We start from the raw sequence: 22828 nt of genomic DNA on the forward strand, positions 1-22828 counted from the left end.
AAACATTTTGATTAAAAAAAAAAAGACAAGAACAGGTTTAACTCACAATTATTTCAAGCAATGTAAGCTTTCTTTGATCAAACTATGAAATGTATATCTAAACTTATCAATAAATAACAAAACTTCAAAAAAAAACTTATTTTGGTGTGTTGAACATTAAAATAATGTGATGCATATTCTAACAATAAACAATCAAAATTAGCAATACAATTTATATGTTTTGTCTACAGTCAAGACATGTTTTCAACTGAAATCCATAAATCCAACTGTTTAGCAATTAAACTATTATTAAAAATTAATTTTGACATCTCTTTAAAAAATAAGACATTTTATCTGAACCTCTAGAAGTTGGAAACAAATTAAATACATTGTGATAATGTCTACAGATGAGACATTATATTGACATTAAATTAAATGCATTAAATATAATAATTTAAATGATATAGATAAATTAAAACATATCCTTAATCCTAAAACCAAACAAGACACTAACAAATTAGGCTCCTTTTTAAAAAAGTCATTAAGACTGAGGGCAGGGAGTCCTTGATATTATTTGAATCTCTTTTATATATATATATATATATATATATATATATTGATTTAAAGAAAGATGAGGATTATAGTACACAGTGTCCTCATTGTTTATTTTCATTGCTTATATGTAAACTGTATAATGTTTTAAGCTATTGGCCCATATGGGTGTAAAGTGCCTTCAATAAAGTATATAATAATTCAAAAAATAATTGTTAAAGTCAAGATTAATAGTTACCCATTAAATTATAAGAAGTGTTCTATAATTTTTGGAAAATATAAAAAAAAAACCACTTACCCATGATTCTTTACATATATCTCAAAATTTAAATAATGATTAAGCAAAAATTAAGACACATTCTTTTAATCCATAAAACTGACTGTTTAACAATTAAACTATTATTAAAACTTAATTTCGACATAGTAGATCTAACTAAGATCTATAAATCCAAGCAATATTGATATAAAGCCATGTCTACGCCCTACAGACATGGCAGACAAGACATGTGTCAGATTCATCACTCAACAACTTCCTGTTTACAAAACACTTGTATGAATATACACATGATAGCCAAGTTGAAAATTTTCGTCACATTTTTCTCAGGAATTGCAATACAAGGATTTCTGAAATTTGGTTTCAGGATTTATACAAGTCAGCTATACCGTGTGATGCGTTTTCAGATTCATCACTCAACAACTTCCTGTTTACCGAACACTTGCATATTTTTACACTATTAAAATTATCCACTTGCGACGGGGGTATCATCAGTGAGCAGTAGCTTGCAGTTTCACTTGTTAATATTGATTTTAGCCATGACACTATGTATGTCATTTTATATTTTAAGAATTGTATGATGTATTTAAAAGGCTAATTGAGGTTGCAACCTTTATTAGAAATTTAAATTGAGGTTATGACTTTACCTTTAGGGAATGAATTATTTTTGGAATAAGGAAAAGGGGGAGCACAAAAGCAAAAAAACAGGGTCCATTTTATTTAGGGGGGGAGGGAGATCAATTTGCAACAGCATAGCGTACAGCACAAAAGCAAATCAATGAATATAAATTCCAATCATATTACCAATTTTTAAGTTCTTTGACTACGTTATTCTGTGGCAGAAACCTATTACATTTTTATGTGACAAATATTTAATTACAATCCAAATTCAAACCTGTATCAAGCATGAATATTGTGTCCATTTTGGCCCCAACTTTTCAGGGATTGACATCTGTGGTCGTATCCAGCTGCGCTCAGCGAAGCAATTTATTTGTTATTATCTTGAATATCATTGAAGATGAAGATTAACTGTTAACAGCGAAAATGTTCAGCAAAGTAAGATCTACAAATATCTACAAATATGACCAACATTGTCAATTGACCCTTAAGGAGCTTATGCCATCACTTGGCGTCCGTCGTCGTCTGTCGTCCGTCGTCTGTCGTCCGTCGTCTGTCGTCTGTCGTCGTAAACTATTTCAAGAATCTTCTCCTCTGAAACTACTGGGCCAAATACTTTCAAACTTAAACTGAATGTTCCTTAGGGTATCTAATTTATAAATTGTATCCGAAGTTTTGATCTATCAACAAACATGGTCGCCATTGCTAAAAATAGAACATAGGGGTCAAATGCAGTTTTTGGCTTATAACTCAAAAACCAAAGCATTTAGAGCAAATCTGACATGGGGTAATATTGTTTATCAGGTCAAGATCTATCTGCCCTGAAATTTTCAGATGAATCAGACAATCTGTTGTTGGGTTGCTGCCCCTGAATTGGTAATTTTAAGGAAATTTTGCTGTTTTTGGTTATTATCTTGAATATTATTATAGATAGAGATAAACTGTAAACAGGAATAATGTTCAGCAAAGTAAGATTTACAAATAAGTCAACATGACGGAAATGGTCAGTTGACCCCTTTAGGAGTTATTGCCCTTTATAGTCAATTTTTAACCATTTTTCGTAAATCTTAGTAATCTTTTACAAAAATCTTCTCCTCTGAAACTACTGGGCCAAATACTTCCAAACTTTAATTGAATGTTCCTTAGGGTATCTAGTTTGTAAATTGTATCCGAAGTTATGATCTATCAACAAACATGGTCGCCATTGCTAAAAATAGAACATAGGGGTCAAATGCAGTTTTTGGCTTATAACTCAAAAACCAAAGCATTTAGAGCAAATCTGACATGGGGTAATATTGTTTATCAGGTCAAGATCTATCTGCCCTGAAATTTTCAGATGAATCAGACAACCTGTTGTTGGGTTGCTGCCCCTGAATTGGTAATTTTAAGGAAATTTTGCTGTTTTTGGTTATTATTTTGAATATTATTATAGATAGAGATAAACCGTAAACAGGAATAATGTTCAGCAAAGTAAGATTTACAAATAAGTCAACATGACGGAAATGGTCAGTTGACCCCTTTAGGAGTTATTGCCCTTTATAGTCAATTTTTAACCATTTTTCATAAATCTTAGTAATCTTTTACAAAAATCTTCTCCTCTGAAACTACTGGGCCAAATACTTCCAAACTTTAACTGAATGTTCCTTAGGGTATCTAGTTTGTAAATTGTATCCGAAATTATGATCTATCAACAAACATGGTCGCCATTGCTAAAAATAGAACATAGGGGTCAAATGCAGTTTTTGGCTAATATAACTTAAAAACCAAACCATTTAGAGCAAATCTGACGTTGGGTCATATTGTTTATCAGGTCAAGATCTATCTGCCCTGAAATTTTCAGATGAATCAGACAACCTGTTGTTGGGTTGCTGCCCCTGAATTGATAATTTTAAGGAAATTTTGCTGTTTTTATACGACCGCAAAATTTGAAAAATTTTTCGTCGTATATTGCTATCACGTTGGCGTCGTCGGCGTCGTCGTCGTCGTCGTCCGAATACTTTTAGTTTTCGCACTCTAACTTTAGTCAAAGTGAATAGAAATCTATGAAATTTTAACACAAGGTTTATGACCACAAAAGGAAGGATGGGATTGATTTTGGGAGTTTTAGTCCCAACATTTTAGGAATTAGGGGCCAAAAAGGGCCAAAATAAGCATTTTCTTGGTTTTCGCACTATAACTTTAGTTTAAGTAAATAGAAATCTATGAAATTTTGACATAAGGTGTATGACCACAAAAGAAAGGTTGGGATTGATTTTGGGAGTTTTGGTTCCAACAGTTTAGGAATTAGGGGCCAAAAAAGGGCCCAAATAAGCATTATTCTTGGTTTTCGCACAATAACTTTAGTTTAAGTAAATAGAAATCAATGAAATTTTAACACAAGGTTTATGACCACAAAAGGGTGGTTGGGATTGATTTTTGGAGTTGAGGTCACAACAGTTTATGAACTAGGGGCCAAAAAGAGGCCCAAATAAGCATTATTTTTGGTTTTTGCACCATAACTTTAGTATAAGTAAATAGAAATCTATGAAATTTAAACACAAGGTTTATGACCATAAAAGGAAGGTTGGGTTTGATTTTGGGAGTTTTGGTCCTTACAGTTTAGGAATAAGGGGCCCAAAGGGTCCAAAATTGAACTTTGTGTGATTTCATCAAAAATTGAATAATTGGGGTTCTTTGATATGCCGAATCTAACTATGTATGTAGATTCTTAAATTTTGGTCCCGTTTTCAAATTGGTCTACATTAAGATCCAAAGGGTCCAAAATTAAACTTAGTTTGATTTTAACAAAAATTGAATCCTTGGGGTTCTTTGATATGCTGAATTTAAAAATGTACTTAGATTTTTAATTATTGGCCTAGTTTTCAAGTTGGTCCAAATGGGGGTCCAAAATTAAACTTTGTTTGATTTCATCAAAAATTGAATAAATGGGTTCTTTGATATGCCAAATCTAACTGTGTATGTAGATTCTTAATTTTTGGTCCAGTTTTCAAATTGGTCTACATTAAGGTCCAAAGGGTCCAAAATTAAATTAAGTTTGATTTTAACAAAAATTAAATTCTTGGGCTTATTTGATATGCTTTATCTATTATGTACTTTGATTTTTGATTATGGGCCCAGTTTTCAAGTTGGTCCAAATCAGGATTCCATATCAAGTATTGTGCAATAGCAAGAAATTTTCAATTGCACAGTATTGCACAATAGCAAGAAATATCTAATTGCACAATATTGTGCAATAGCAATTAATTTTCAATTGGAGTTATCTTTCTTTGTATAGAATAGTAGTTGATAATATATGTTGGAAATTTGCCAGACATGACTATGATGTCATTTTCTATTTTTATTTGCCAATAACTTTATGTAAATAACTTCATTGGAAATTTGCCAATATAAAATGTTGCTGATGAAGCTGTTTTTCCTTATCTTATCTAAAATGTTTTTAGATAATGTATGTTGGACATTTGCCAGACATGACTATGATGTCATTTTCTATTTTTATTTGCCAATAACTTTATGTAAATAACTTCATTGGAAATTTGCCAATATAAAATGTTGCTGATGAAGTTTTTTTATTGTTTTATACAATAAACAATGTATATTCACTTTTACTACCAACCAATCTTTACCATTCAGTGATAACAAGCACTTTATTTTACATTTTAATATTTTATGATGTATTTAAAAGAGTAGTTATTGTTGCAAACTCCATTAGAAATTTGAATTGATATCAGTTTTGGAAAAAAGGGAAACAGGGATGTGAAAAAAGGGGGAGGGGGTAAATTTTTCTCATTTCAGATTTCATAAATAAAAAGAAAATTTCTTCAAACATTTTTTTGAGAGGATTAATATTCAACAGCATAGTGAATTGCTAAAAGGCAAAAACAAACTTTTAAGTTCATTAGACCACATTCATTCTGTGTCAGAAACCTATGCTGTGTCAACTATTTAATTTTAGATTTAAAAAGTTTGAAGAAGAAATCTTTAATTGTAAAATTTGTAAAATCTTGACATTTGTTTTGTGTAAAAAAACACCATGTAATGTCAAAAATTTGATCACAATCCAAATTCAGAGCTGTATCACGCTTGAATGTTTTGTCCAAACTTGCCCCAACTGTTCAGGGTTCGACCTCTGCGGTCGTATAAAGCTGCGCCCTGCGGAGCACCTGGTTGTTTATTATCTTGAATATAATTATAGATAGAAATAAACTGTAAACAGCAATAATGTTCAGCAAAGTAAGATCTTCAATTAAGTCAATTTGACCAAAATTGTCAATTGACCCCTTAAGGAGTTATTGCCCTTTAAAGACTTTTTTCACAATTTGTTCATCATGTTGACTTACTTTAAAAAATCTTCTCCTTTGAAACTGCTGTATCAATTTCAGCCAAACTCAGGCTAAATGAGTTTCAGAGTATCTAGTATAAATTTTATATTTTATTTCCTTGTATGTCAAGAAACATAGCTCCTATGGCTAAAATAGAACATAGGAGAAAATGATTACTTTTTTTGGCTTTTGAAGAAAATAGGACGATCCAAAAAGCATTTAAATAAATTGAAAAGCCAAAATAATCATTGATGAGAGATTTAACCAAAAGAATTAAGGTGAGCGATTCAGGCTCTTGAGAGCCTTTTGTTTTTGTAAACATTAAAAGTTAAAAATAGCGATATTAATATTGGTTTTCTTCTCCCTTTACAGTTGCTTACTCGCATTCGCCTGCAAAATCATGCTTATTTTCGCTGTTAATTTAGAATAAAGTATGCAGAAGGAGAAGTGTTGCCTTCAACTGCAATATTGTTTGCCAGCTGAACTAACTATCCATGCCTGCTGCATTGTTATGCATCAGTCCCGAATCAAGAGCCTGTTGTTCAGTTGTTGTCATTTGTTGGTGTTGTTCTTAGGTATTTCTCTGTTTGTATATAGGTAAGACCATTGGTTTTCCTGTTTGAATTGTTTTACACTAGACATTTCAGGTCTTTTATAGCTTGTTGTTTATCTGGGCCAAATCCCTGTGGCGAAGGCCGTATTTTGACCTGTAATTTTATTAACTTTAAATACATTATCAGTTTGGGAACAACCCTCCAAATGTATGATCCCTCAGACAAAGAGTCATTTTACTCAGTACAGTTGTAGTATTAAAATAAAAAATAAAAAATTGATGAGTGAAAAATTAATCATTATTAAAACAACTTTTCTAAAAGAGAAGTCCACTTATTTTTGTGCCCCATTTATGGGCATTATGTTTTCTGGTCTGTGTGTCCTTCCGTCTGTTCGTCCGTCTGTGCGTCCGTTTGTCCGTCCGTTCGTTCGTCCCACTTCAGGTTAAAGTTTTTGGTCGAGGTAGTTTTTGATGAAGTTGAAGTCCAATCAATTTGAAACTTAGTAAACATGTTCCCTATGATATGATCTTTCTAATTTTAATGCCAAATTAGAGATTTTATCCCATTTTCATGGTCCACTGAACATAGAAAATGATAGTGCAGATGGGTCATCAGTGTACTTGACACATTCTTGTTGATAATAAAGAAGATATATTAAAGTCAAGGAATATTACAAAATTCTTGGACATGGAAAGACCATATAGTACCAGATATATAAATAAATCTTTGGGAAATAGTTCTTCAAACAATATAAATATGTGCCCTTTTATACTAAAAAGTGGTTTTTGCAATAATTTTTATACGACCGCAAATTTTGAAAAAATTTTCGTCGTATATTGCTATCACGTTGGCGTCGTCGTCGTCGTCGTCGGCGTCCGAATACTTTTAGTTTTCGCACTCTAACTTTAGTAAAAGTGAATAGAAATCTATGAAATTTTAACACAAGGTTTATGACCATAAAAGGAAGGTTGGTATTGATTTTGGGAGTTTTGGTCCCAACATTTTAGGAATTAGGGGCCAAAAAGGGCCCAAATAAGCATTTTCTTGGTTTTCGCACTATAACTTTAGTTTAAGTTAATAGAAATCTGTGAAATTTTGACACAAGGTTGATGACCACAAAAGAAAGGTTGGGATTGATTTTGGGAGTTTTGGTTTCAACAGTTTAGGAATTAGGGGCCAAAAAAGGGCCCAAATAAGCATTATTCTTGGTTTTCGCACAATAACTTTAGTTTAAGTAAATAGAAATCAATGAAATTTAAACACAATGTTTATGACCACAAAAGGAAGATTGGTATTGATTTTGGGAGTTTAGGTCCCAACAGCAGTGTTCTCCCCAGAAATTTTTGATAGCATCACATTTGGCGTAAAAAATAAATTGTATTTTTTTCAATGTAATTTGTCGCGTCGTGGTAATGCTCTATTTCCTTTATGTTAGATACGTTATTGTTTATTACAAAATGTATTATATTGTTTGTATGCTATAGGCCCTTTTTTGGTGAATAAAATATTCTATTCCACCCTATTCTTTGAATCTATATTGTCGAATTCATAACTGAGAATACAATTAAACTAAAACCATGATAACAGTATTTTCAGTTTATGTTTTCTATATTCATTTATAGTTCCAGAAAATTTGTTTTCCTCTTGGGCCAAATAAAAATATATGTGCATAGATACAATTGCACTAAATGTGAAGAAAAAAACACTGGTTCTTATAATCAAAATAAAAGGAAAAAGAAAGTATCATATAGCAATAAAATTTAAATTAAAAAACTTTCTCTATCATGTCTATCAAATATATTGGTTCATGGTCCCAGTTGTTTCCTTTTATCAAAATGATATATATTTTTAACAAAGTTATCTAATTAATAGTCTGTTAATGCTTAGTTTTCTCTTTAGGTATTGTTTTCTGTCTACTGTGCCATTTGTGGATATGTAGTTATCTTAAAATGCGGATTTTTGTCATATCTGGTCCGATTCCGATCAGTAGTTTACACTAAAATATTAAATGGCTGCTGAAAGCAATGAAAAATACGAAAATAAAACAATGTTTGACAAGAGATTGGGAATGAATATGGCGTTTTTAATGCATTAAATGGATGAATCATAAACTTAAGCCAATTATGATCACTTTCTAAAGAAAGTACAAAACTTATATAGTTCAAAATCAAAATTTTCACTCTCGATTTACAACTAGAAATAGGAAGAGAAAGAAAGTAATACTAATATCTTGAAAGTCATAAAAAGATAAGACTCAATCTCTTTTTAAAAGAGAAAAAATGTTTGTTTCTTTGAATTTTCATTTTGCAAACATATATTTTGATTTATTTTATGATTTTCTGACTACATTTTCTCCTTGTCGAAATTTGCGATTGCATACCACGTGGTATTAATCATGTCACTAGTGACAGCTTGGGGTATTAGTATCCAACCAGTTATCACCTTAAGGGCAATTAACACCTATGTAATCACTTTAAATTGCCTCTGAGAATTGTCCGACTTGAAGGGATTACAATTAACGGTGATATATTTTTTTATGATCATAAGCGGTAATTAGATGAAAGTTCACAATTTAGGACATGGCTTTGCCATACAGAAACGAGAAAAATAACATTCTGAAAATAATTATAGCGTCGTGGAAATTATTATAGCGTCGCGGATATTATTATAGCGTCACGGGAAGAAAATATAGCGTCGCGGTACCGCGACGCTAAAACAGCCTGGGGAGAACACTGAACAGTTTAGGAATAAGGGGCCAAAAAGGGACCCAAATAAGCATTTTTCTTGGTTTTCGCACCATAACGTTAGTATAAGTAAATAGAAATCTATGAAATTTAATCACAAGGTTAATGACCATAAAAGGAAGGTTGGTATTGATTTTTGGGAGTTTTGGCCCCAACAGTTTAGGAAAAAGGGGCCCAAAGGGTCCAAAATTAAACTTTGTTTGATTTCATCAAAATTGAATAATTGGGGTTCTTTGATATGCCGAATCTAACTGTGTATGTAGATTCTTCATTTTTGGTCCCGTTTTCAAATTGGCCTACATTAAGGTCCAAAGGGTCCAAAATTAAACTAAGTTTGATTTTAACAAAAATTAAATTCTTGGGCCTCTTTGATATGCTGAATCTAAACATGTACTTAGATTTTTGATTATGGGCCCAGTTTTCAAGTTGGTCCAAATCAGGATCTAAAATTATTATATTACGTATTGTGCAATAGCAAGTCTTTTCAATTGCACAGTATTGTGCAATGGCAAGAAATATCTAATTTCACAATATTGTGAAATAGCCAAAAAAAATTTAATTAGAGTTATCTTTCTACGTCCAAAATAGTAAGCAAGAAATATCTTATTGCAAGAATTTTTTTTAATTGGAGTTATCTTTCTTTGTCCAGAATCAACTTAAATCTTTGTTATATACAATATACAATGTATATTCACTTTTTACTACCAACTGATAAATTTAAATAATCTTTACCATTCAGTGATAACAAGCAGTTTTTTTTACATCTTAATATTTTATGATGTATTTAAATGAGTAGTTATTGTTGAAAACTCCATTAGAATATTTTAATTGAGATTAGTTTTGGAATAAGGGAAAGGGGGATGTGATTAAAAAATTGGGTTCAATTTTTCTCATTTGAAATTTCATAAATAAAAAGAAAATTTCTTCAAACATTTTTTTGAGAGGATTAATATTGAACAGCATAGTGAATTGCTCTAAGAGAAAACAAAAATTTTAAGTTCATTAGAACACATTCATTCTGTGTCAGAAACCTATGCTGTGTCAACTATTTAATCACAATCCAAATTTAGAGCTGAATCCAGCTTGAATGTTGTGTCCATACTTGCCCCAACCGTTCAGGGTTCAACCTCTGCGGTCGTATTAAGCTACGCCCTGCGAAGCATCTGGTTTTTTTTATCTCACTTGAAATGTACCCCTTAGTTATAATATTGAGGGGTTGTTCCCAACCTGATTATGACTTGGAATGGCCAATTGTGTTCTGGAAGAATGAGCAGTTCCTTCTTCTCGCAAGACAGTCTACATGTTGCTAGTTATATTAAAGTTGTGTGTGCTGATGGAGGAAAGACATCTATGACAAATCAATGGAGATAATTTAAAGCAGTTAAAATAATTCTTCAATTATTTCTTGGTCAACAAGGAAAAACAACACATCAGCAGTTGATAAATTAAAAAAATGTCAAAGTACGTCGTGGTAAATCAAGTTTGCCAAAACCTATTATTTTATGTTTACCAAAAAAAAATAATAGCTCGCCTTTACTTTTTAAGCTTCGCCTCAAAAATTTACACATTAAACTTTTTTTATTAAAATTTTCAAGTGCCCGCTTGCCCAAATGTTTGGGAGTTGAAAAAAGTCCTTAAAAAAAGAAATTAAACTGGTGTGGCCTTACTTTAGAAAATCTTCTACTTTGAAACTTCGGAATCCATTTCAGCCAAACTTGGGATGAATGAGTTTCAGTATCTAGTATAAATTTTGTATTTTATTTCCTTGTACGTCAAAAAACATAGCCACTATGGCTAAAATGGAACATGGGGGTAAAATGCATTTTTTTTATTTTGTCTGAAGAAAATATGACAGATCTATACAAAGAATATTTAAATTTAAACCATTGTGGTGACGTCAGCCTATTCATTAACCGTGGATATTTTTCTAGAATCAACGCTTCCTAAATCTGTCGCTGAAATGGGCTCAACATATTAGATTCTTTTGTTTCCTTTGTGTGCCTAATTTCATTAAGTTTGAATTGACTAATTAACTGATTTCTGTTCACTAATGGAATTGTTTTAAAAACTTACCTTCCATTTTTGTGATTTCTATATGCTTTCCATGGGATTCGAACCCGTTCATAAATTTATTATTTATTTATATAAATGAATGTACGAAATACTTCGGTACAAAAGACACACAGGGCTTCTACCTTTATATATACATAATAGGCAAACGAATAGCATGAATTGGTAGCCAAAAGGTTTCAAGGTTAAGATAAATGAGTTTAAGGTACGGACTTGTATTTTTAGGTTCGAATCCCTGTATTATCTTTGTTGTCCCTATTCTCTACTTTTCAAGTTTTTGTTCTTGTTTTGTATGTTATTGTGGATAATTTGTGTAAATAAAGCGAGTTTGGTCGTTTATTTTTGGATCATTGTTCATGTTGTTGGCTTTTCCACATGTTTAAAACAAAACAAATTACATTCTCATGATTTGTCAACTTTTGTTTTATAAATTTATATAATATGATTTCATCTGTTTTACTACACAATTTTTCAACTGTTAGTTCGTAAATTCCTATGCTAGAAAATCGTGATGTTCCTAGAATTAGAATGTTCGTTGTCAGGTTGTATTCCCTTTGACACATTCTCCATTTCCATTTTCAAGTTTAATAGAAATAAGTTTGAATTGATCTCTTATTTTGTAAAGAACAGACAATATTCAGATGCCTGATAGTATAAAGATCTTTAAGGACAGACGTGTTGTGTTATAATATATTTTTATTTTTGTTTTTACCATTTAATTGTGATATTCAATTTATTGTAATGAATTGTTTGACACGATAACATGGTTATTTAAACTCACTTACAATACCTTCTAATTAAGAATAGGCGTTAATTTTTAAAAGACATTAACACCTCCGGGCTTATGGTTTCTTTTTCAAGAATCAAGGCTTATCCATTGTATCTATATCACGGAATTATATATTTTTTATATATTGTATATTGAAAAACAAAAATAATCATTGATAAAAAAATTTAGCAAAATTTACAGGTGACTATTGAGGCTGTTGAGATCCTCTTGTGTACTCTACCTAGGAGTACTCCTGTCATTCTGACAAGTGAGCAAGATGGTATAGGATTATGGATTTAAATTATCAGACAGAGATCATCAGATGCATATTTTTTTGTGCTTAAATATAAAAAAAGAAGATGTGGTATGATTGCCAATGAGACAACTGTCCACAAGAGACCAAAATGACACAGACATTAACAACTATAGGTCACCATACGGCCTTCAACAATGAGCAAAGCCCATACTGCATAGTCTGCTTTAAAATGCCCCGATATGACAATGTAAAACAAATCAAACGAGAAAACTAACGGCCTTATTTAAATAAAAAAATGAATGAAAAACAAATATTAAACACATAAACCAAGGACAACCACTGAATTACAGGCTCCTGACTTGGGACAGGCACATACATAAATAATGTGGCAGGGTTAAACATGTTAGCAGGATCCAAACCCTCCCCTAACCTGGGAAAGTGGTATAACAGTATATTATAGAACGCACTATAAAAATCAGTTGAAAAGGCTTAACTCATCAGATGGACAAAAATACAAGTGGACATGGCCGGGTACTTGTACATCCCGACAACAAAAAGACATTAGGAACAGATCTGAGAGTACTCGCAGTTATCTGACAGCTAGTTCAAAGTCACCAACAACTAATAAAAAAAATCATGCATCCATGTGGAATAAACTGGATATTCTATTTTCAATATTGTAGTAAAAATTAATTTTGTCCTTATTTTTGTCTTTATCAATAATTTCACCTTGTTGATGTTTGCATGTACATCTATCACTAGATGGCAAATTTAATTATCTAAAATTCTTTACATGTAGGTAGATGTACCTGAGCCTGGATGTGCAATATTCAGAAGTTCAAATAAGTATATTTGTGCTGGAGACACTAGTGGAAAGGTATTACATATATGCTTTATTTCTTTTTTGCATGTATAACATGCATGCATAAATTTAAACAGTACAAAAGGTTTTTATACGGCCGCAAAAAAAATTTTGCATTGTATAATGCTATCATGTTGTCGTCTGCGTCGTCGTCTGAAAAACACATTTAGTGTCCCGACAATTACTTGAGTTTAAGCAAATGTATCTCTAAAATTTTTTACCAGAAGGTTCAATATTACTCAAGGAAGGTTCGGATTGATTTTGGGGGTTATGGTCCCAACAGTTTAAGAATTAGGGCCCCAAAAAGGGAGCCAAAAAAGTATTTTGTAGTTTCTAGACAATAGCTTATGTTTAAGGTCCTAAATCAAATTTTTTGTTTAATATAGGATTTCGCTATATTTTTCTATAAATGAACTTTATCTTATACTTAATAGAAAAATGAAATAAAAAAATGGGGTCACCGTTCATTTTTGCCCACAATCTGCCTTGGAAAGAAGCATACATTTTTGTAAATGTCCTTATTTTCTGTTTACCTAATAGAAAGAAATGGCGGTAATATCGAAATAAACTAAATTACAGAAATCGCTTCAATTTTACAATTATTTAGTTTATGTATAGCTTATTCGAAAACAACAATAAAAAATATAGGTCACCGATGAGTTAAAAAAGATATTTCAATTTTAATGCCAAAAAAATGGCATTTTTGCACCAAAGGGAGATATTTTAGAGCTTTTCAATGATATTTACATTTTAAAAGTCACCTGGGGGCAACACGAATTGATGTTTTGGAATGATCTTTGTACCATATAATAAAGTAACAACTACAATAGTAATAAATAAAATTTGTAATGAAAAATAAATGTTTCATTTTTAGCTCACCTGGCCCGAAGGGCCAAGTGAGCTTTTCCAATCACTTTGCGTCCGTCGTCCGTCGTCGTCCGTCGTTAACTTTTACAAAAATCTTCTCCTCTGAAACTACTGGGCCAAATTAAACCAACTTGGCCACAATCATCATTGGGGTATCTAGTTTGAAAAATGTGTGGGGTGACCCGGCCAACCAACCAAGATGGCCGCCATCGCCATGGCTAAAAATAGAACATAGGGGTAAAATGCAGTTTTTGGCTTATAACTCAAAAACCAAAGCATTTAGAGCAAATCTGACATGGGGTAAAATTGTTTATCAGGTCAAGATCTATCTGCCCTGAAATTTTCAGATGAATCGGACAACCCGTTGTTGGGTTGCTGCCCCTGAATTGATAATTTTAAGGAAATTTTGCTGTTTTTGGTTATTATCTTGAATATTATTATAGATAGAGTTAAACTGTAAACAGAAATAATGTTCAGCAAAGTAAGATTTACAAATAAGTCAACGTGACCGAAAGGGATGGTTAGCCCATACAGAAAAAATTATCACTAGGCCAACTGCATTGCTCAACTGGCTGCCAGTTGAGCTAACAGTTGAGGGCCAGTTGAGCTAACAGTTGAGGGCTAGCTGGCCATCAGTTGAGCAAATAGTTGAGGGCCAGTTGAGGGCTAGCTGGATTTTTGCCATGCAAATTAGGTAGCCCTCAACTATCAATGCTCAACTTTATGCAAATTAGTTGAGCAACGTTGAGAAAATATCATAGTTGAGGGCTAGGTGTCCGACAGTTGACCAATTAGAGTTGAGGGCTATCTGGCCAACAGTTGAGGACCAGGTCATTAAAAGTTGAGGGCTAGGTGGCCAATAGATGAGTGCCAGGTCATTAAAAGTTGAGGGCTAGGTCTTTAAAAGTTGAGCATTATGTGGTAATTGCAAACTGATGACTACACATTGTAGAAAAAATAAATTTAAATTGTGTATTTTTATAGCCAAAATACTACTGAAAGATTTCAACTCACAACAGACTACATGAATGCTTTATCCTTGTTTTTTATGCCCCACCTATGATAGTAGAGGGGCATTATGTTTTCTGGTCTGTGGCTCTGTTCGTCCGTCCGTCTGTGCTTCCGTTCGTTCGTCCGTCCGTTCAGGTTAAAGTTTTTTGTCAAGGTAGTTTTTGATGAAGCTGAAGTCCAATCAACTTGAAACTTAGTGCACTTGTTGCTTATGATATGATCTTTCTAATTTTAAGCCAAATTAGACGTTTGACCCCAATTTCACCGTCCACTGAACATAGAAAATGAAAGTGGGAGTTTCAGGTTAAAGTTTTTGGTCAAGGTAGTTTTTGATGAAGCTGAAGTCCAATCAACTTGAAACTTAGTAAACTTGTTGCTTATGATATGATCTTTTTAATTTTAAAGCCAAATTAGACTTTTGACCCCAATTTCACGGTCCACTAAACATAGAAAATGAAAGTGGGAGTTTCAAGTTAAAGTTTTTGGTCAAGGTAGTTTTTGATAAAATTGAAGTCCAATCAACTTGAAACTTAGAACATATGTTCCCTATAGTATAATCTTTCTAATTTTAATGCCAAATTAGATTATTACCCAATTTCACGGTCCATGGAACATGGTAAAGGATAGTGCAAGTGGGGCATCCGTGTACTTTGGACACATTCTTGTTAGAAGTTATCTAGCAAATAAGAATAGATCTCTAGTTTTATACCAAATTCATTATATTAGAATATTCTTATTTTATTAGTAATACTTTCTTAAACAAATTGTCTTAATAATAAAATAAACATGTCTACTGTCTTACACATTTTGACAGTACATAAATTAATGCATAAATATATTGTCTCATTTTTTTCTTCACTCTTTAAAGTTTATAAAGAAAACACTTCAAATATCACTATTTTGAACTAAAAGAGCATAATTATACACTTATTCAAAATGGTGGAAATCAAATCTAAACCAATGTACTTACCAAAAGATGTTTCCAGAAATATGTGTTAAAACATCAATCTTCCTAAATCTAAGAGTCATGTCTGATCAGAAGAATACACTGCACTTATCAATGTCAATACAGTTATTTGTAACTTTTTTTTTTATCTACATTCATTGTAAAATTCATATTTTATTCATGATAGCTAGAAGACATCTTTGCTTACTATGTGCATGCTCAAACCCAGTTCAAATTTTAAATGTTTGAGGTTCTTTTGGGTATTGTGACAGTGTGATCACTTTAAGATATGCCCCTAATAATAACTTAATTACCTAAATCTTAAATATTTGATATATCTTATAATAAAAGAAATACTGTTTGTTTTTTATCTTTATGTAAAAGATTTATTTAAGTTAAAATACAGAAAAATGTATAATAAAAACATGTGCTTTCCTTAATTTTGCCTCAAACTTTGTGTACATTTATAATAATACTTCCTGTCCATTTGCACTAAAGACAGATAAAACAGATGACACATAACATTTATATCACCAGGTCATATTTCTAATTGCTCAACTTTTGCTCAACTATAAAAAAAAAATCAAAGCCTGAACGCTTAACTTTTCCTCAACTTCAAAACTTTCAAAGTCTGAATGCTCAACTTTTCCTCAACTGCAAAAATTTCAAAGTCTGAATGCTCAACTTTTCCTCAACTTAGTATATGAAAACCAAAGATCAATTGCTCAACTTAATGGCCAGCTTCAGTTGAGGGCCAGTTGAGCGACATCTATCCAACATACAGTGCTTGGCCAGGTTTGAGTTGAGCTAAGATGCTCCACACCTAGCCCTCAACTATTTTGCTTAAAACAGCTAGCCCTCAACTGTCCGCCACATGGCCATCAACTGGCCCTCAACTTTTTTTTCTGTAGGGGAGGGTCAATTTTGGGGGTTATGGCTCAAAATGTTTTGGAATAAGGGGCAAAAAAGTGGAAAAACTAGTTTTTTCTGGTCAATGGACAATTAAGACAATTTAAAAGCAGCGTAAGGGAGGTAATCTAAATTTTTAAACATACAATGTTGGGTATGTTCAGATTTTCCTTCCTTACACTTCTTGTAAGTTATGTATAAAGAAATGTCAGGTTTTGGATTAATTGAAGAAAAAAAAGGGGGGTGGTAGTAGTTTTCAATATTTTTTTTCCAAATTTTTAATTTCACTATATTGTGCAATAGATTTGTAAGGCCAAAAAAAAAAATTCTAAGGTTACATGCTTTAAAAAAATAAGGAAGGTAGGTCGGTATTTTCATTTTATTTTATTAAGGTCTTTCCTTTTACTAAAGGGAAAGACCTTACTGTATTTCTTCTGATTATTAAGGTCTTTCCTTTTACAAAAGGGAAAGACCTTACTGTATTTCTTTTGTTTATTAAGGTCTTTCCTTTTACAAAAGGGAAAGACCTTACTGTATTTCTTCTGTTTATTATTATTATTATTAAGGTCTTTCCTTTTTCTATAAGGAAAGACCTTACTGTATTTCTTCTGTTTATTAAGGTCTTTCCTTTTACAAAAGGGAAAGACCTTACTGTATTTCTTTTGTTTATTATTATTATTATTATTATTATTATTATTATTCTTCCGTCAAACTTTGACAAATTTAGCCGCGTTAACCGTAAGACATGTCGCTTTCATATTCACACTTTGTATAGGTGTCATGAATACCTATCTGGAACTCACCCTGTGAGTCGAAATATTTTGTCGGTTCGGAGTAATCCCTCCGAAACCCAAAAACCTTGTTATCGTTCCAACACCATAACCGTAATAGGTAGAAAAAAAACAAAGGGTGAAATTTGTTCAGGACCAGACCCCGGTTCTTCGTTACATTTGGATCGAAAAGATTCAACGACTCATTGGTAGGGTTATGCCCCTATGAAAATTAACCGGTGTCGGTTGGCCACCAAAACTCAGAAACCGTAAGTCGTAGACACCTAGGATCTTCACCATTCATCATCAATTCATGTGACTTTGAAAAATACCTCAAGGTCAAATGTGTATGTTGACCTTGACCTTTGACCTAACACCTTGTTATGGGATAATCTCAGAAACCATTATACTTACAGAAGTTTTGAATAGTGGAAAATGTTTGGGTTATTTAGGCGCAACTTTGTTACATTTTGACCAAAGAGGTTTGACCTTTCTGTAAGGGGCATAACCCCTGATTTAGGTTTCTGAAAAGACAAAATCAGCTTTTACTATATAACCAAAGGTCCTAGACCTATGGGGTCTTCAGCAATGACATTGGGGACTAATGGCCTTGACAAAGGTCAAAAGGTTAAAGGTCAAGGTCATGTCCTATATAGCGAATTATGTGTTTTTGACCTAATTTAAAGGATTTTCAGTGTGTTTTAAACATTTTCAGTGTGTTTTAAAGCTTTTTAAGGTTGACCTTGAACTTTGACCTTACCACTTTTTAGTCGATATCTCAAAAACGATTGTACTTACAGAAATAGTAAACAGTGAAAAATGTTTAGGTGACTGAGGCACATCTTTTTTACATTTTGACCGAAAGTATTTGACATATTCTTAAGGGGCATAACCCCCGTTAACTGTTTCTGAAAAGGTAAAATTAGCCTAAACTCTTGAACAAAAAGTCCTAGACCCATGGGGTCTTTTACAATGACATTGGGGACTAATAACCTTGACAAAGGTCACAAGGTCAAAGGTCAAGGTCATGTCCTATATAGCGAATAATGTATTTTTGACCTAATTTAAAGGATTTTCAGTGTATTTTAAAGCTTTTCAGTACATTCGACGTCTATTGGAACATGTATTTTACATTACAAAAGGAAAGACCTCTCAATTGTTCAAGAACAATTGACATTTTAATTATTATTATTCTTTTTCCGCCAAACTTTGACGAAGTTAGCAGCCTAAACCGTAAGACGTGTCGCTTTCATGTTCTCACTTTGTATCGGTGTCATGAATACCTATCCGGAACTCACCCTGTTAGTCGAAATATTTTGTCGGTTCGGAGTAATCCCTCCGAAACCAAAAAACCTTGTTATCGTTCCAACACCGTAACCGTAATAGATAGAAAAAAAACGAAGGGTGAAATTTGTTCAGGACCAGACCCCGGTTCTTCGTTACATTTGATTCGAAAAGATTCAACGACTCATTGGTAGGGTTATGCCCCTTTGAAAATTAACCGGTGTCGGTGGACCACCAAAACTCAGAAACCGTAAGTCGTAGACACCTAGGATCTTCACCAATCATCATCAATTCATGTATCTTTGTAAAATACCTCAAGGCCATATTTGTATCTTGACCTTGACCTTTGACCTAACACCTTGTTATGGGATAATCTCAGGAACGATTATACTTACAGAAGTTTTAAATAGTGGAAAATGTTTGGGTCATTATGGCGCAACTTTGTTACATTTTGACTAAAAAGATTTGACCTTTTTTTAAGGGGCATAACCCCTGTTTTAGGTTTCTGAAAAGACAAAATCAGGTTTTACTATATAACCAAAGGTCCTAGACCCTTGGGGTTTTCAGTAATGGCATTGGGGACTCATGACCTTGACAAAGGTCAAAAGGTCAAAGGTCAAGGTCATGTCCCAGATAGCGAATTTAGTGTTTTTAACCTTATTTAAAGGATTTTTAGTGTTTTTTCGAGCTTTTTAAGGTTGACTTTGACCTTTTCAATACATTTTACGTCTGTTTGAACATGTATTTTACATTACAAAAGGAAAGACCTCAATTGTTCAAGAACAATTGACAGTTTAATTATTATTATTCTTTTTCCGCCAAACTTTGACAAATTTAGCCGCGTTAACCGTAAGACGTGTCGCTTTCATGTTGATACTTTGTATCGGTGTCATGAATACCTATCTGGAACTCACCCTGTTAGTCGAAATATTTTGTCGGTTCGGAGTTATCCCTCCGAAACCCAAAAACCTTGTTATCGTTCCAACACCGTAACCGTAATAGGTAGAAAAAAAACAAAGGGTGAAATTTGTTCAGGACCAGACCCCGGTTCTTCGTTACATTTGGATCGAAAAGATTCAACGACTCATTGGTAGGGTTATGCCCTTATGAAAATTAACCTGTGTCGGTTGACCACCAAAACTCAGAAACCGTAAGTCGTAGACACCTAGGATCTTCACCAATCATCATCAATTCATGTATCTTTGAAAAATACCTCAAGGTCAAATTTGTATGTTGACCTTGACCTTTGACCTAACACCTTGTTATGGGATAATCTCAGAAACCATTATACTTACAGAAGTTTTAAATAGTGGAAAATGTTTGGGTCATTACGGCGCAACTTTGTTACATTTTGACCAAAGAGATTTGACCTTTTAATAAGGGGCATAACCCCTGTTTTAGGTTTCTGAAAAGACAAAATCAGCTTTTACTATATAACCAAAGGTCCTAGACCCATGGGGTCTTTTGCAATGACATTTGGGACTAATGACCTTGACAAAGGTCAAAAGGTCAAAGGTCAAGGTCATGTCCCAGATAGCGAATTTAGTGTTTTTAACCTCATATAATGGATTTTAAGTGTGTTTTCAAGCTTTGTACGGTTGATCTTGACCTTTTCAATAGATTCTACATCTATTGGAACATGTATTTTACATTACAAAAGGAAAGACCTCTCAATTGTTCAAGAACAATTGACAGTTTAATTATTATTCTTCTTGTTCCGCCAAACTTTGACAAAATTTCCCTCCGTAACCGTAAACCATGTCGCTTTCATGTTCACACTTTGTATTGGTGTCATGAATACCTATCCGGAACTCACCCTGTGAGTCGAAATATTTTGTCGGTTCTGAGTAATCCCTCCGAAACCCAAAAACCTTGTTATCGTTCCAACACCGTAACCGTAATAGGTAGAAAAAAAATGAAGGGTGAAATTTGTTCAGGACCAGACCCCGGTTCTTCGTTACATTTGGATCGAAAAGATTCAACGACTCATTGGTAGGGTTATGCCCCTATGAAAATTAACCGGTGTCGGTTGGCCACCAAAACTCAGAAACCGTAAGTCGTAGACACATAGGATCTTCACCAATCATCATCATTTCATGTATCTTTAAAAAATATCTCAAGGTCAAATTTGTATGTTGACCTTGACCTCTGACCTAACAGCTTGTTATGGGATAATCTCAGAAACCATTATACTTACAGAAGTTTTAAATGGTGGAAAATGTTTGGGTCATTATGGCGCAACTTTGTTACATTTTGATCAAAGAGATTTGACCTTTCTATAAGGGGCATAACCCCTGTTTTAGGTTTTTGAAAAGACAAAATCAGCTTTTACTATATAACCAAAGGTCCTAGACCCTTGGGGTCTTCAGTAATGGCATTGGGGACCGATGACCTTGACAAAGGTCAAAAGGTCAAAGGTCAAGGTCATGTCCCAGATAGCGAATTTAGTGTTTTTAACCTTATTTAAAGGATTTTTAGTGTGTTTTCGAGCTTTTTAAGGTTGACCTTGACCTTTTCAATACATTCTACGTCTGTTGGAACATGTATTTTACATTGAAAAAGGAAAGACCTCTCAATTGTTCAAGAACAATTGACAGTTTAATTATTTCATTTTCTTTTTTTGTGACATGATTTTGAGTGTGCGGTTTCGTCTTGTCGTGGTCTGAGTTGATCATGGGCCAAGTTTACCCATAATTTTAATGATTGGATTATTTCCCTTTGTTATTGATTGGAAAAAAATGGCAGCAAAATGTTTATTACATCGTGAATTTACTTAAAACAGCTATCATATTCATGATTAGGAACATTGGGATGTATCAGGCAACACTATCTTCAGTTTTAACACGAGTTCAGTTTATTTTTCACTTTACTACGGAAATAAAATGGCTTAGGGTCGGCGCTCAAAATAGGGTCGATCAGGTAACCGTAAACTGACATTTTTTTATTTTTATGCCCCACCTATGATAGTAGAGGGGCATTATGTTTTCTGGTCTGTGTGTCCATTCGTCTATCTGTCCCGCTTCAGGTTAAAGTTTTTGGTCAAGGTAGTTTTTGATGAAGTTGAAGTCCAATCGACTTCAAACTTAGTATACATGTTCCCTATGATATGATCTTTTTAATTTTAATGCCAAATTAGAGGGTTTACCCCAATTTCACGGTCCACTGAACATAGAAAATGATAGTGCGAGTGGGGTATTCCTGTACTGGGGACACATTCTTGTTTGGCCTAAGATCTTGACATTTGTATTGTGTCAGAAACTGATATTATGTCAAAAATTTTATCACAATCCAAATTCAGAGCTGTATCAAGCTTGAATGTTGTGTCCATACTTGCCCCAATTGTTTAGGGTTTAACATCTGCGGTCGTATAAAGCTGCAGCCTGCGAGCACCTGGTTATACGACTGCAAATGTTTTTTTATGCCCCACCTACGATAGTAGAGGGGCATTATGTTTTCTGGTCTGTGCGTCCGTTCGTCCGTTCGTCCGTCTGTCCGTTCGTCCGTCTGTCCCGCTCCAGGTTAAAGTTTTTGGTCAAGGTAGTTTTTGATGAAGTTGAAGTCCAATCGACTTCAAACTTAGTATACATGTTCCCTATGATATGATCTTTTTAATTTTAATGCCAAATTAGAGGGTTTACCCCAATTTCACGGTCCACTGAACATAGAAAATTATAGTGCGAGTGGGGCATTCGTGTACTGAGGACACATTCTTGTTTGGATTATATAATGGTATGAGGTCGTCTGCGTCGTCCTTGTCCCTTGTCTTCTGCATCATTGTCAGAAGACACATTGCGTTTACGCACAATAACTTTAGTTTACTGGAATGGATCTCTTTGAAATTTTATGAGTAGGTTCAATACCACAAAAGCAAGGTTGGGATTGATTTTGGGGGTTATGGTCCCAAAGGTTTAGGAATTAGGGGCCCAAGTATTTATCTAGTTTAATATTTGAATTGCTCTGAAATTGCACCACAATAATGTTTAAAACCATAAGTAGAAGGTTGGGATTTATTTTCAGGGTTATAGGGCAAACAGTCTATGAATT

General features: G+C 33.3%; 1 protein-coding gene across 3 annotated transcripts in view; it reads left to right on the forward strand.

The window, feature by feature from the left end:
• LOC143063636 (PAN2-PAN3 deadenylation complex catalytic subunit PAN2-like) overlaps positions 1-22828 on the forward strand; it is a 295154-nt gene that overhangs the window by 52838 nt on the left and 219488 nt on the right. For all 3 annotated transcript variants that reach the window (XM_076235882.1, XM_076235883.1, XM_076235885.1), the window contains one exon: positions 12935-13012. In XM_076235882.1, coding sequence (XP_076091997.1) covers positions 12935-13012 — 78 coding nt within the window. The remainder of the gene's footprint in view (positions 1-12934; positions 13013-22828) is intronic.

Source organism: Mytilus galloprovincialis, chromosome 2 (assembly GCF_965363235.1).
Source record: "Mytilus galloprovincialis chromosome 2, xbMytGall1.hap1.1, whole genome shotgun sequence".
NCBI classification, from domain to species: Eukaryota; Metazoa; Mollusca; class Bivalvia; order Mytilida; family Mytilidae; genus Mytilus; species Mytilus galloprovincialis.